The sequence below is a fragment of the Manis pentadactyla genome, chromosome 14 (assembly GCF_030020395.1).
Source record: "Manis pentadactyla isolate mManPen7 chromosome 14, mManPen7.hap1, whole genome shotgun sequence".
Taxonomy (NCBI): Eukaryota; Metazoa; Chordata; class Mammalia; order Pholidota; family Manidae; genus Manis; species Manis pentadactyla.
Window position 1 is genome coordinate 6,107,774 of NC_080032.1, and position 14,729 is coordinate 6,122,502.

General features: G+C 44.2%; 1 protein-coding gene across 1 annotated transcript in view; it reads left to right on the top strand.

Moving 5' to 3' along the window:
- LOC130680673 (solute carrier family 5 member 4) overlaps positions 1–14,729 on the top strand; it is a 39,017-nt gene that overhangs the window by 537 nt on the left and 23,751 nt on the right. Inside the window, exons 2-6 of the mRNA XM_057491745.1 lie at positions 264–335; positions 1,517–1,621; positions 3,272–3,331; positions 5,151–5,255; positions 8,099–8,204. Coding sequence (XP_057347728.1) covers positions 264–335; positions 1,517–1,621; positions 3,272–3,331; positions 5,151–5,255; positions 8,099–8,204 — 448 coding nt within the window. The remainder of the gene's footprint in view (positions 1–263; positions 336–1,516; positions 1,622–3,271; positions 3,332–5,150; positions 5,256–8,098; positions 8,205–14,729) is intronic.

The window sequence follows — 14,729 nt, forward strand, 5'->3', positions numbered from 1 at the left end:
GTAAATTTCCTTCCATTCCTCACATTTGTTTCATAAATGGAAATAAGCAGAGCAATTAGGACAGATGCCTCATATTTCTTAAAGTTTCTATGCAACTATGGTTTTGAAGTCCTTTAAAAATGGATGCTATGTCATGGTTTCCAGGAAAATGTGTCGCTTTGAGAGGCTGAAAAGTCACTGCCACACAAACCCCGGCTGGGCAAGGTGGGGGTCTGGGGCGCATCTGTGCGCTTTGACCCTCCCCTGCCTCCCTTCCTGCCCAGGCGATGCTGAAGACCAACAGGGGCACTGTCGGAGGCTTCTTCCTGGCCGGTCGGGATGTGTCCTGGTGGCCGGTGAGTGGGCCAGAGTTTCCTGGAGATAAATCTCCCGTGTGTGTGTTTAAGAGTAAATAAAGAAAACATTGGGAACGCTGGTCATTTCCGATGCGCATGGGTTTCCTACTTGCTGGGGTCCCTTCTCCTAAATCCCCGCCCTCAGGGCACGCCCCTCTCATTCCAGTAAATGACAGTGTGTCTGCACCACTCGGTGTCGGCAGTGGGTCGGGTACACAGTGGGTGCTCAGTACACGCTTCCTTCACAGATACGCTGACTCAGTAGTAAGAAGGGAGGCGGAGAAGAGGAAGCGAGCGACCCGGCCAGAGTGGCTGAAAGCTCAAAACGGATTTCTTTATTGGGGTGTCCGGTCAGACATTGCATTCTCAGGACTGTTTGTATGCGGCATTCAGGACAACCGATCCCACCCCCAGAAATGAGTTCAGTCCCATTCCTGGCCCCAAGGGCCTGAATAGAAAAGATTTTACAGAGGGCTGGGAGGTGGCAAGAGAAGAATGGGCACTGCAGGTGTTCCTCAGCCCAGCTCTGTTTGGTCTGCACCGGCGCTCACCCGTGCCCCCTCAAGAGATCTCTCTTGATCTGTGAGACTTAAGAACAATGACAATGCGATGGGAAGGGAGGCAGATGAGAAGAGGGTCCTCGGGCCGAAGGATGAAGGACCTACCCAACTCCGGGGGGTCGTGCGCTGACTGACGGGGCCACCGGGAAGTCCGTGCTTGGCCAAAGAAAGGCTCAACCAAGAGCATTTAGGCAGGTCATCAAGCTTTTCCATAAGGGCCAGAGTGTATGTATTTTAGCGTTTATGGGCCATACAATCAACCACAACCACACAAACTGCCTCTGTAGCACAGACGCAGCCATAGTCAATACACAAAAACAAGCGTGGCTGTGTTCCAAGAAGATGATTTGTGGATACTGTACCTTGAGTTTCATATCATTTTGCATTTCACAAAATATTATTCCTCTTCAGACTTCTTTTAACCATTCAAAAATGCAAGAAAACATTCTTAGCTTACCAACCACGCAAAAACTGGTAACTGGGGGATTCAGCCCACGGGCCATAGTTTGCTGACCCCTGCCCTAAGGAGCGGTGATGGAAACATCTCAACATTTACCTGCCCTCCCGAGGTCTGATCGGGGTCCTGTAACTCTGATCCTAGTCTGTTCTCTTGGATTCCAGATGGGCGCCTCTCTCTTCGCCAGTAACATCGGCAGCGGCCACTTCGTGGGGCTGGCGGGGACGGGAGCGGCTTCAGGCATCGCCACTGCAGAATTTGAATGGAATGTAAGTGATACGGGCTTTTCCCTTCACGTCAAAACTGTCCAGGCGATAGAGTATTCTGAGAGTCTGTATAAGATAAACTCCTCTTTGGTCTGATTTCTATTTTTCCTTCTCCTCTCCCACCCCTAGTTTGAACTTCAGGTCTTCCCTGTGCAGCCCCATTCTTCCAAGGCCATTCCAGGCACATTATTCCCCATCTCTGAGATGCGGCTCACGCAGTTTTTCCCACCAGGAATGTCATTACTGTATGATTGAATCCCCTCCTTCATTTGACCTTCTTGACCATCTCAGCCCTCACATGTATCTCTCCTCCATGAGCTATTACACTATGTGTCTCGCTCTCAATTGGATGCAGAGAATTAAAAATGTAAAAGCAACGGTCCCTTCATTTGAGACACGTGCACCCCAGTGGGAGAGAGATACCCATTCACTGTGCTGTGGAGGGAAACACTCGTGGCGTGTTGAGAGATCTCACACAGGAGGGCCACCCATCCTAGATGACACGTGGGGCTTGGCCTATGTGGGGGTGCTTCCTGGGGCAAGGAATGAATGACTTGAAATAGTAGACAGAATCTACAAGACCGAGTTCCTAATTGTTCTATGGCCACATCACCAGTAGAAGCTGTGTCCTCTTAATTGGACCCTAAGTTCTTCAAGGACAGGGATCCTCTCCCATATCACTCATACCACCCCATCATCTAGGACCTGGCTGGGTACATGCCATAAATGTTTCTTGAGTTACCTGCATTTTCCTGTTGTGTTAGCCTTCCTAGTGTGCGCAGGTGCAGGTGTACGCACGTCCGTCAGAGGGAGGTGTTTGTGTGGAAGGAGGCTGGATCGTGGTGGAAGTTTATAGTAGTGACCAGACCATCCCTGAATGGACTGCGAGAGTGACCTTGGGTCACCACAAATACCTGTGCCCCTCTCTTGGGGAAGGTTTTGGCCTTTGTTTTACTTTAGTAATATCAGGGACTCTGGACTGGACCCAGCCACCCAATATGCTCTCCGGCCCCAGTTCTGTTTTGATAGTGCCAAGGACTCCAGAATGGAGCCAGCCTCCAGAGACAGGGATGAAATGCCCTATGGCCCCAAGGGGTGTGATTATCCAGTGGCCTTGGGCTTCCTTAATCTCTGTGAGGCTCAGTTTCCCTCTCCATAAAACAGGAATAATTATGCTTCCCGTATCTGCCTTACCTGGTTGTTGTGAGAGCAGCATGCGGGATACATGTGAAGACTCTTTGTAAACATTCGTACTAATGCAAGATTATACTATTATCACTATTATGTGTGGCAAGGCTTGGGGGGCACTGAGATTTTCTTCGAGCTCCAAATTTCTTTCTTATTGCTTTGTCATTCTGCACTTAACTCCAGCATTCCTTGCTGGCAAAGGTCGTAGGACCTTCCAGCGGGGCTCAGATCTCTTATCTTCCGTCCATTTTTCACCATCCATCCTTTGCCCCATCCACAGCCCCAGGAAACGGAGGCCTTTGAATCATGGACCAGGAAAGGAATCCACAGCTGTCTTGGGATCCTAGTTGGTTGAGTGGGACAGAATCCAAGCAAACTTACTTTGTTCTCAGACTCAGAGGTCATGAAATGCAAGGCCCTCAAGCCAGGCCTCCCTCCCCTCACCCTGTTCTTGGTTTCCTGTAGGCCTTGGTGCTCCTGCTGGTTCTAGGGTGGTTCTTCGTCCCCATTTACATCAAGGCAGGGGTGAGTACCCGGAGGTGCTCTCGGAGCATCTGCCAGGCATTCATTTATCCATATTCATTCTTTCTGTTCACCAGGAAACCTGGGCGATATCATTTGCCTCAGAATTTCTGGGCTTATTTTTACATAAATCCACTAAGTGCGGCCAGATTGCTCTTGAAGATGGCTGCAGTCGGCCGACTCAGAGACTCCAAGAAGGAACTAGTGGTTACCAAAGGGGAGGGGTGTGGGAGGGCGGGTGGGGAGGGAGGGAGAAGGGGACTGAGGGGTATTATGTTTAGTACACATGGTGTGGGGTTCACGGGGCAAACAGTGTATCACAGAAAAGGGACATAGTGGATCTCTGTCAACTTGCTGCACTGATGGACAGTGACTGCATTGGGGTGTGGGTGGGGACTTGATAATATGGGTAAATGTAGTAACCACATTGTTTTTTCATGTGAAACCTTCATAAGAGTGTATATCAATCATACCTTAATAAAAAATATTTTTAAAAGATGGCTGCAGTCGGCCCACCTCTTGCTGAGGTCTTGGGAGGCTTCCCATTTACCCACATCCTCACCAACACATGGTATTTTCCTTCATTCTAATTGTTGCCATTGCGACATTTGTAAAGCCATTTCTTTCTTTTTTTTATTTTTACTTATTTCCTATTGAAGTATAGTTGCTATACAATATTAATTGGTTTCAAGTACACAACCTAGTGATTCAACAGTTACATACGTTATTGAATCCTCACCCCGACTAATGTAAAGTCACTTTGTTCCTTTAAGGCAGGGCCAGGGCACACCGCAGCTACGGTGGCTGCCCTTTGCTGTGTGTTTTGCCAGCCAGCTGGAGCCCTGCCTGGCCTCTCTGAGCCTAGTCCCCACATGTACCCCCTCTGCTGCTGGTGCTCAGACCATCGTGTGTTATTTCCCGGGGTAATTCCTGCAGTGAGGGTGCTCGGTGGGCAATTCTCTGACTGCACCTCTGCAGGTCACCATACATTCACCCCGTGCCCATTTTGGGTCCCTTCCAGTGCGAGGCTTAAACGAGCTCTGCTGAAGAATGCTCTCCTTGGCACCAGGCCCCACCGAGGCCCATCGTGCGTGTATTTCTGGGTGCAGCTCACCATGTCTGAGGGTGTCCCACACCGTTCCTGAGCCACCAGGAGTCCCCTGTCCTTTTTTGATAATATCATATAAAGGCTTACTTAGCATTCTCTTATACTGGGGGAGATTAAATCATGAGGTCAGTTTGCTAGGAAGGAACCAGAAAACTGCACCTTTCATGCTACACATCACATGGCTGATCTCATATGTCAGTAATGATACTGATATTTCAGATTTGTCTCTAAATAGGGATATAACTCTTCTTTTCAGTAATCACATAAATATAAACCCAAATGTGCATTTGCAATTTGCTTGATTATCAATGTATCATGTAACCGTAATTGTGGTTCATTACTTACAAGTAATACTGTTTTTACTAGACTGCCACATTGTTGGTGAAAATAACCAGCTATCTGGTGAGTGTCTACCATGCATTTGGCACCGTTGTAGGTATTTCACATCTACCTTCACATCAAACCCCCATTTTACAGATGAGAAAATGGAGGTTCAGAGAGATTGTCATTTGCCAGAGGTCACACTTCTAGTAAGTGGCAGATCTGGGAATGGACCCCAAGATTTTCTGATACCAACACCGTGTTCCTGGCAGCCTTGCTGCTCTTCCCAGAGACCAGGCCCGCCTCCCCTCTGTATTCCCGAGGTGCCATGCATCTCCCTGCCCGTGGGTGCCGGGCTCTGAGGGTGAGCCCTGTTGCCGTCTGCCTCTGCAGGTGATGACCATGCCGGAATACCTGAGGAAGCGGTTCGGTGGGAAGCGACTCCAGGTCTACCTCTCCGTCCTCTCCCTCTTCATCTGCGTGGCTTTGAGAATCTCGGTGAGTCCGGGGCTCCAGGCATTTTAGCCTTGTGAGGTCACTTTGATGGGGGGCTATAATGTTCATATCAGAGAATTGGGCAGACTATTAATAACTTTTATGGGTCATGCCATATGAGTGTCTTAAACTACCCAGGGTCTCTCTACCAAGGTTTTGTGGGAAAAGGGAGCTTCAGAGGCACCACATTCACAAAGGAAAAGAATTACAAGTCCTGAGATGCTCCTGAGTGCAAACCTACCTTGCACTAAGTATATGAAAAAATGGATGTTCAGAAAGGGCAAAATGTCCTGTTCCAGTAACACAGTATTTACTGGTGGAAATGAGGAGGCTACTCGCCTCCCCAGCCTTTCTCCTGCACGATAATCTCTTTCTTCTCTTTGAGCCAGTCTAGATCTATATTTTCATTTTCAGCTTGATTATCTGACACAGAAACCAGAAGGCAAGTTCTTTGTATTATCACACTGACTTTTCTTAAATATACTCTAAGGTCATTTTATCTAAGACCACCCCTATACAATAAATGTTATAGATAAGTGTTAAAAGAATTCTAACGTTTTTCAAGTTAAATTCCTCAGATATAATCATTGAGGAAAAAAGAAAGGAATTTGAAGATTCAGCAGCAGTGTAGAAAAAGGAACTCATTTGCTCCCCATGTATCAGTGACTGATGAAATCATCTCCGGCAAGTCTGTAGTCTAGGCGGCTCGTGAGAGAAGAATCTGACCCTCGCCATTGCTCTTCCCTTGAATAGAGTCATTGTTGGAACTGAACCAGCTTAGATCAGACCACATGCACTTTCCTCGTGCAGCGTGAGCATTTCCTGGCCCTTGCTGTATATTGTTGAGCTCTGTGCTAAGGGTGATAAAGATTCCTGTGCACTAGTTCACCATATGGTTAAGGATATAATAATTTGACACATTAAATCAGAAGCACTTTAGGACAATATATGCAAATATGTTTAAATGCAAGCTGGAACAGAGTGTGAGCAAGTAGAGGACCCCCAGGAAAGGGGTGGTCCTTCCCAGGTAGAACTGGAGGTCATCCTCATGGGGGGGGGGGCACTTAAACAAGCCCCCAGCATGGAAAAGTTAGGAGAAACTGAGGGAAGCAGAGGAGCCTGCAGTTTCCCCAAATGGGTGGGACTCGGTGAATTCGCAGCTCTCCTCTGGCCCGGACATCTGCAGCTCTGTGGTCCTAACGAGCACGGACAAAGTGCTGGAGCAGAATGGCAGCGGCCAAAGGGGCCCTCGGGGGATGCAGCCTCTCGGAGTGGAAGGCTCCCGGCGGTGGGGCGGGGAGGGGGCGTCGGAGGGCTGAGTGGAGGAGCAGGAAGGCCAAGAGCGCGTGTGACCCTGCGGAGTCTGGAAAGATAACAGTGGCAGGAGTCCATTCCTACCTACGAGGTTGTTTTAAGCAACATTAATAATGATTGATCTTTGACACGACCTTTTGTGTACTATTACACTCTGATAACAGAATCTGTCCTGATTACTTATTAAATAGAACATTTTGAGGACTTAGGACTGGACAGCTTCACAGTCCGGTCCTGCCCCAGGTCCGAAAAAGATCATTGCGTTCACTGGTTCTCATCCTCCGATAATACATGTATCAAGAACCACTGCAGACATGATGTACTTTTGCCTTAAAGACATTGATATTCTTTTAGAAAAACCACCCAGCAAATTTTAAAATCTGGAAATTGACTTTGATACAAACGAATGTGTAGCTGACAGGACTTAGATTTTGACAATTGCCCTAATGTCCTTTAAGAGCAAAAGAAAATCCTGGGTCATGAAATTGCTTCTTTTTTATGAGAAATGTAATCATTGTGAATATAATTAATTCCATTAACTTGAACATGTTAAAATGGCTGAAATGGCAGATTTTATGTTATATATATTTCACACCAGTAAGAAATCATTGGTAATATGTTACTTACATATAATTCCAAATTATCCATTTAATGCCTTTATTGTACTATGTAAAAGAAACAGAAGTCAAGGATTCATAATACGATAATGTGGGTTCTCACCTGGAAATGATCAGGCACGAATACACAGGTCCTAACGCTGTGGGTAAACAGTCACTTCCCCCAACCCTGTAGATCAGCATGAACATGGCAGCCCTAAACGCATTGTCCAGTAGATTTTTCTATTGGGAATGTTCTATGCCTGCATGTCCACCAGCCACATATGGCTGTTAAGGACTTGAAATCGTCCATAACCTTTTTAGCTCCTGGACCTCGCCTCTTAGCAGAAAGCCTCATATCCTGCTTTACTTAGAGAATTTAGGCCTGGGCCCCTAGGCCCAGCCCATCCAGATAATCTACATCCGCCACTCTCTTCTCCCATCGCTCTGAGGCTGCGGGCTCTTCCTGCTAAAGGCCAGTCCCTCAACCTGTGCCCGCTCTCGATCTCATTTCTTCTCAGTGTCTCTAGCTATTTGCTTCATAATTAAGCCCCCAACAACTTGTTCAGCGTCTTACTTCCTACCACCCCAAACATGCTCAGGCACTTTTCTTCAAAATGATAGTCGTCGCTTCACTGTGTGCCTCTTCTATCTACTACTCTCGTTTCCATCGTCGTTTCCCTGCTGGCAGTCGCGGAGCAGCGGCACGCAGGCTGCAGGGTAGACATCTCCCGTCCCCTTCCCCCCACTCCTTGCTCCTCGCTGGGCTCAGTCTAGTAACTGCTCCTCTGAGGATGAGACCCGGCTTCCACCGAGTCCCCGACTGGATGGCAGAGAGCACATGTACAGCTACAGTAAACATTAGGGGGAGGCCGTCGTGAAGAGCTAAGTGGTGCGGTACATGCCTCTTTCCCACCCCGACTGTTCCCTGTGTAGTCGGACATATTTTCCGGAGCCATATTCATCAAGCTGGCCTTGGGACTGGACCTTTACCTGGCGATCTTCATCCTCTTGGCCATCACTGCTGTTTATACCATCACTGGTGAGTCCGCTGCGTGTTTAACTCAGTCATCCTAGCTTCTGCTGATCTCACTCCAACCTGCAATCAGCAACCTCAGTGTTAGCCTGTCACCGCCAAGGTTAAGGACACCCTTTTATGCCTACCATGGGAGTCAGGCACAGGTCCAGAAACACAGCCAGAGCGAAGGAAACAGAATCCTCAGTAGTAGGTGTGAGCACTGCGATGGAAGGTAACGACATGGTGGTGCGGCGGGGAAGCGGCGATTCGGCTCAGCCATGTGCTCAGTACTCAGGTTCGCGCCTGAAATCCAGCGAAGCGTCCACCTGGGCGGTTAGAATGAAACAGCAGCTCAGACGTGAGGCTGGCAGACCCAAGGCAGGGCCCAAATGAGCGCCGGCTGCCAGGGCATGGTGGTGGGCTCCGAGCGGCAGGGTCAGGACAGCAGAACCGGAGAGACAGTCTGATTGTGGGGACAAGGTATGTTGTGCTAAAAGAAGAAAACCTAAATTCATCCAAGAACATTTGAAGATCTAATTGGCTTTATTAAGCATATTCATAAATTGGACAGCGTCCCCTCTAGCAAGTAGAGAGATGCTCCCAAGGGCTGCAGGGAGAGAGTGGTTTTTAAAGGAAATCATAAACAGAAGGGGAAAAAAGGATTATTTCGGGTGAGATCACCTTCATCTGGGGTCCAAAGGGTCTTACTAAGTGGGTTCCTTTGGGGGATGGAGACAATGCATGTGACATTATCTTGTTGATGCTGACCAGAAAATTCCTGACTGACTGCATTTCTAGAGGGGAGGTGGAGACTGTCACTGGGTTTAGGTACCAGGCCCTGGTTTGGTGACTTGGCCTAGCAGAAGTGACACCATGTTGGGCCTGTGGGTTTCTTTTTTTTTTTTTTTGAGAGGGCATCTCTCATATTTATTGATCAAATGGTTGTTAACAACAATAAAGTTCTGTATAGGGGACTCAATGCACAATCATTAATCAACCTCATGCCTAATTCTCAACATTCTCCAATCTTCTGAAGCATAACAAACAAGTTCTTACATGGTGAACAAGTTCTTACATAGTGAATAAGTTCTTACATGGTGAACAGTGCAAGGGCAGTCATATCACAGAAACTTTCGGTTTTGATCACACATCATGCACTATGAACAATCAAGTCAGATATGATTATTCATTTGATTTGATTTTTTTACTTGATTTATATGTGAATCCCACATTTCTCCCTTATTTTTTTTTTAAATAAAATGCTGAAGTGGTAGGTAGATGCAAGATAAAGGTAGAAAACATAGTTTAGTGCTGTAAGAGAGCAAATGTAGATGATCAGGTCTGTGCCTATAGACTAAGTATTAATCCGAGCTAGACAAGGGCAACAAAACATCCACGGATGCAGAAGATTTCTCTCAAAACAGGGGGGGGTGAGGTTCTAAGCCTCACCTCTGTTGATCCCCAATTTCTCACCTGATAGCCCCCCTGTGACTGTCTGTGGGTTTCTTTTTGACAATTCCTCCCTTTCGATCCGACTCTCAGCTTAACTGAGAGATGTGATCGAAGGTCAAGGCATCAGCACGGCTCCCAGCTACCGCTCTGTCGCTCCTGCCGCTGATGTTGCTCCTTATCTGTGGTGTCCACAATCTTTGTTTTTACCTCTGTGATATTCACAGGTTTAACTTCAGGTTCATGGTCTGTAGGTAGCCATTCTCTTCAATTATCCTTTAAAGCTTTTGAGGGGATGCGATGCACAGGGAGATCATTACACCTGTGAGCAGAATGATTCCCAGGGTTTGGAGTGCACTTTGGAGCCAAAGACCCAAGACCCACACCATCAAAAGCGAAGAAATCATAGAAAAACCCCTCTGAAAGAGCTACCATTTTAAGCCATGTGGCTTGTTCTATGATCCTTCATAACTGAGTTTCGGCTTCCCCAGAAGTGTTAATCCAGGTACAGCAGGTGGTGGTGGCCACAGCACAGACACTCCTTTCTCAGAAAAGATAATCAGGAATTATCAGGAATAACTGAGGCCAGAGACTCTAAGGATCTTCTCAGGCAGCTATTGCTTCCAGAATTAAGAAATTCTTGATCATCTTCTCATTTACTCTTATCCCCAGCCAGGGAAACAGGGACCTGCCAAGAGGAATTAAAGTGAAGGCTTCTAGAAGTTTCTAACTCCATGATGTAAATTTAGGGGAATCTACCAATGGACTATTTTATTTACCTTGTGAAAACTTAGGGGCACAGTCAAATTCCCTTCTAGTTTGAAATAAAAGGTCGTTGTAAACTCCAGAGTACTCCCCCTAGCGTTGGCCTGGGAGACACAGATTATCTTTCCAGGCCACTACCAGAGTTAAAGAAAGAAAGAGAAGAAAGGGTTTCACGTCCAGTTAAAGCATGAAGTCTTGATCCATCATCTTGGGCAGAAGCAGTCTACACTGATGTCTGCGTCTTCTCTCCCTCGCTACTCTGATTCAGACATCTCCTGTGTCTGTACAGGACCAGCTGTCAGGTGCAGCCATCATCAGTTGTGAAAAATGTGTCCATGGGCTAGTGCTTTCTGATTCTGTGGCAGTGTCGATGGCCAGGAGCACCTGGGAAGGTCCCTCCCACGGGGGCCCCCCAAGCTGTCTTCCCCTGATGCCGTTTCCAAAATACTCAGTCGCCAGGCTCCAGTCTGGGCCCACAGAGTCCTTTGAACTGGGATCTGAGAAGGCCTCTTTCACCTGCTGATGGGAGGCTTCAGCATGTGGCGCGAAAGACTTGCAGACTAGCATGAGGCGACAGGCGGTCAGCAAACGTTGTGCACCAACTGACCTTGTTCTGCCAATGACGATCTCAGACGCTGAGTAAGTTTACATTTTCAAAAGAGGGTACTGAGAACAGTTCTCAAAATCAAAGGCGACCCCTTCAGCCAAGGAAGCCTAGTGGTTTCAACAAGTTTGTAAGTTTTAAATCTGGGGATCCCATTACTTCCCTCCCTGTTGCCTGATGGTCGAAGATGACAGACGGTGATGATCCCAAGAAAGCTGCAGGGCTTTCGTTTAGGCTTAGAGGATTTTCCCAGTGAAGCAGGTGCCTTTTTCACTGGAAACCGTGGAAGACATAACAAGTGGGAAACACATTCTTTAACAGTTTTTTTGCCACCGTGAGGGCTTCAGGCTTGGGGAAAAGAGAGGTTTCCTCCCATCCAGGAGACATACATACAATAACAAAAACGTGCTGATAACTCATGTTAAGTGGCAGCTAAGTTATGTCCAGCAGCAGGTGTTCAGATGCTCAGAGGGAAGTCTGAGGCCTTTGGGGACCAAAATAATTTTCTTAAATGCACTAAGGTAGGTAACAGAATGCAAAAACCAAAAACATGGAGTTTGCCAGGGAGCTGGGAAGGACCGTGCAGCCATCTTGGGTTTCTGTTTGTCTAGTTTTCAGTCACTGTTCACTCATCTTCATTTCTCTGATTCAGGAGCAGACTGTAGCCAGGCTACAAGAATGTCAGGATGGCAAAAGTCTAGCAATGAGGTGCCAATTTTTGCAGAAGCAGAATGGACTTCATTAACATGTGCCATAATTCTTACAGATTTATTGTCCACTGTTAAAGATTTAATGAGAATGGAATTGACAAGAAAATTTATTTTTGTGACACACATTTTAAGATAATAACTAGAACAATATTAAAAGGTTTTAAAACTTTTGGTTAAATAGGATCATAGGTCAGTATGAAAGAATACTTAATTATCCATTTAACCAAAGTAACTTATTAAAGACTTTGTAGGCAAATACAGAAAGTTAAAAAGCCTTAGCTCTTATATTAAAAAGACTTTTCTTTTAAAAAACCAAAGACCTTTCCATGTAAGAACTTGTTCGTTATGCTTCAGAAGATTGGAGACTGACGAGAATTAGGCTTGGGGTGGATTAATGATTGTGCATTGAGCATTGACTCCCCTATACAGAATTTTATTGTTGTTAACAACCATTTGATCAATAAATATGAGAGATGCCCTCACAAAAAAAAAAAAAAAAGTACACACTTCCAATCGTAAAATAAATAAGTAACCGGGATGTAATGTATAGCATAAGGAATATAGTCAAAATATTGTAACAACTTTGTATGGTGATAGCTGGTAGCTAGAATTATCATGTCTATAAATGTTGAATCACTGTGTTGTACACCTGAAACTAATGTAATACTGTGTGTCAACTACCCTTCAATAAAAAATAATTATCTACAAAAAAAACAAAACAAAAGACCTGATAAAGATCAGACCTAGAAACTTTGTTTTCAGGCAGATTATATTAAAGGTAAAGGAAATTTTCATTTACAATTTCTTATTAAGAACAGACCAATAATCTAAGAAAACTTAGTCCTTTTACAGGAGAAAACAAAATTTTAACTTTCCATCAGCTTACTTTTGATATTCAAATCATTTTTAAATCAATTCATTCTAGTTATGGCCAGCTTGATCACACATTAAAATTCCTTTCCACAAACCTTCTACAATTTTCTCTTTTACATTCAGATTTTATCCTAAGTTTTCCTTCTTTAAATAACCAGTTTCCTTTAAAAAAATCTTTAGGACAAAATTAGTTTTTTTCCATGCAATAACAACACCAAAAAAAAAAAACCATGTTTGCATTCTTTATACCTCCTTTTACTAAAAGTACATATCCTACTTTATTGAATACAGAGATGTTTCCCCTTATTATTTCTAGTGGCTTTCATTACATGTATTAACTAGAATTAAAATCCTTAACTCTCAGAAACCTTAATTTCTGGTGGAAATTAAGTATAAGCAATTGTGAATTGTCTTTTACACCAGTACTCTTTAGACTGGCAAATTTATGAATATATTTCCTAAGTTCTAGAAATATGTATTTCTTCATATAGAGCAAATATGCACAAAACATGTTTACTAACAGACCCAAATTTGTCTTTAGTAGATAAACCTATGTTCAGTAACTAATGTTGAGTTATTTTATCTTATGACCTAGATATTCAATGAATGTAACTTAAGTTACTTAGCTTAGCAAAACTTTAAGGTCTCAGGTTATCAAAAGATTTTGGAAGCTATTTTTAAGTAAAGGTTTTATCATACCAAGTTATTGCCAATAAATTTTGTAACAGAGATAAAGAGTTAATTCTTACCAAAACTAGGTAGAATAAAAATATACCCAAAGTTGATAACTCTTAAGATGTCTATTCTCATTAAATCTAATTTAATCTAGCTTTAATATCAAAAGATAATCCTAGATCACGTGAACTTGAAAAACATTTGAGTTAGTTTCAGTTATATTTCTGGGATTTAGAGATTCTTAACTTATAAGAGCTTATTTTTAAAGCAGTTAAACAGAACTCTTTACAAGTTAATTTTAGCAATGCCATCCAGAAGTAGAAAATACCATATATTTACAACATATATTGTCATGAAAATTTGGTCTAATACAACACTCACTAGTTATGAAACTACTTGGATCTAAGTTTGTTTTGTGGTAGATGGAATAAATCAGAGTTACCCGTCTAGATGACTAAAGCTTTTTCTAATTGTGGAGAAGACACCTAAGATTTGCATTAGTCCTTGACAAGTCAAGTTCCAAATGACCTTTCCCCTTTTGAATCTCAAGGTAGACATTTACCTCTCAAAGGCACCAAAATAAATAAATAAACAAATAAATGCAAGCTCCTCCTCGGACTTTTGTTCCTTTCAGGCTAGAATTTTTACAATACTTATAATACCTCCCTTTGAGATAAATAAAGTGGGGTTCAGAATTGGCAAAATGATTGGTGGACTTTGAATTGACCACACCTGTAAAGACTAGATTTACAAAACAAGGACAGACCAAAGAATTGGGTTGCCACCTGAATGACATCAAAGGGCTGACATACCCATCCATCTATGTTAGAATGTTTTTCTTTCCTCCTGGGTGCATTTAGCTTCAGGGGAAAGACCTTTAAAAAATTCTTATGAGGCTTTTATTATTATGAGTTTCCAATTTGGAGGTTAGTAAAATCCTTTCAAGCGTCTTGTTAGATTTCAGCCAGGACAAAGTAAATACTTTGGGCACTACTGAATAACACCTCTAGAGTATAAGAGGGTCTACAAAGAGGGTACGAGGAACACAATCTTTCCAAGATCCAGAGCTACCCCCAAAGATAGTCGGAAGAGAGAACCAACAATCTGTATATCCCAGGCAGGCAGAAAGCCATACTAAGTTTAAAGTTTTGCTAAGTTTAAGTGACTTACGTTAAATTCACTGAATATTTAGATCATAATATAAAATAACGAATAACGAAACATTCTTAGGACATAAAACAAGACTAGCTAGAAAGTAATAGCTATCATTGGGAGAAAAAGGATCAATAACCAATAGGCCACGAACTTTTCTTTTCTCCCTGGGCACGACAGAGATTTGGAAAAGCTGATTTGGGTAAGAATTTTCACCCTTTGCTGGCTTCTGCCAATTTTCCCATAATCCCCTCTGTAGGCTCCGGTATCTACCAGAGGTTCCCCTTGGCTGTTAAGGAAATAGGGAGGTAGCAGTTCACA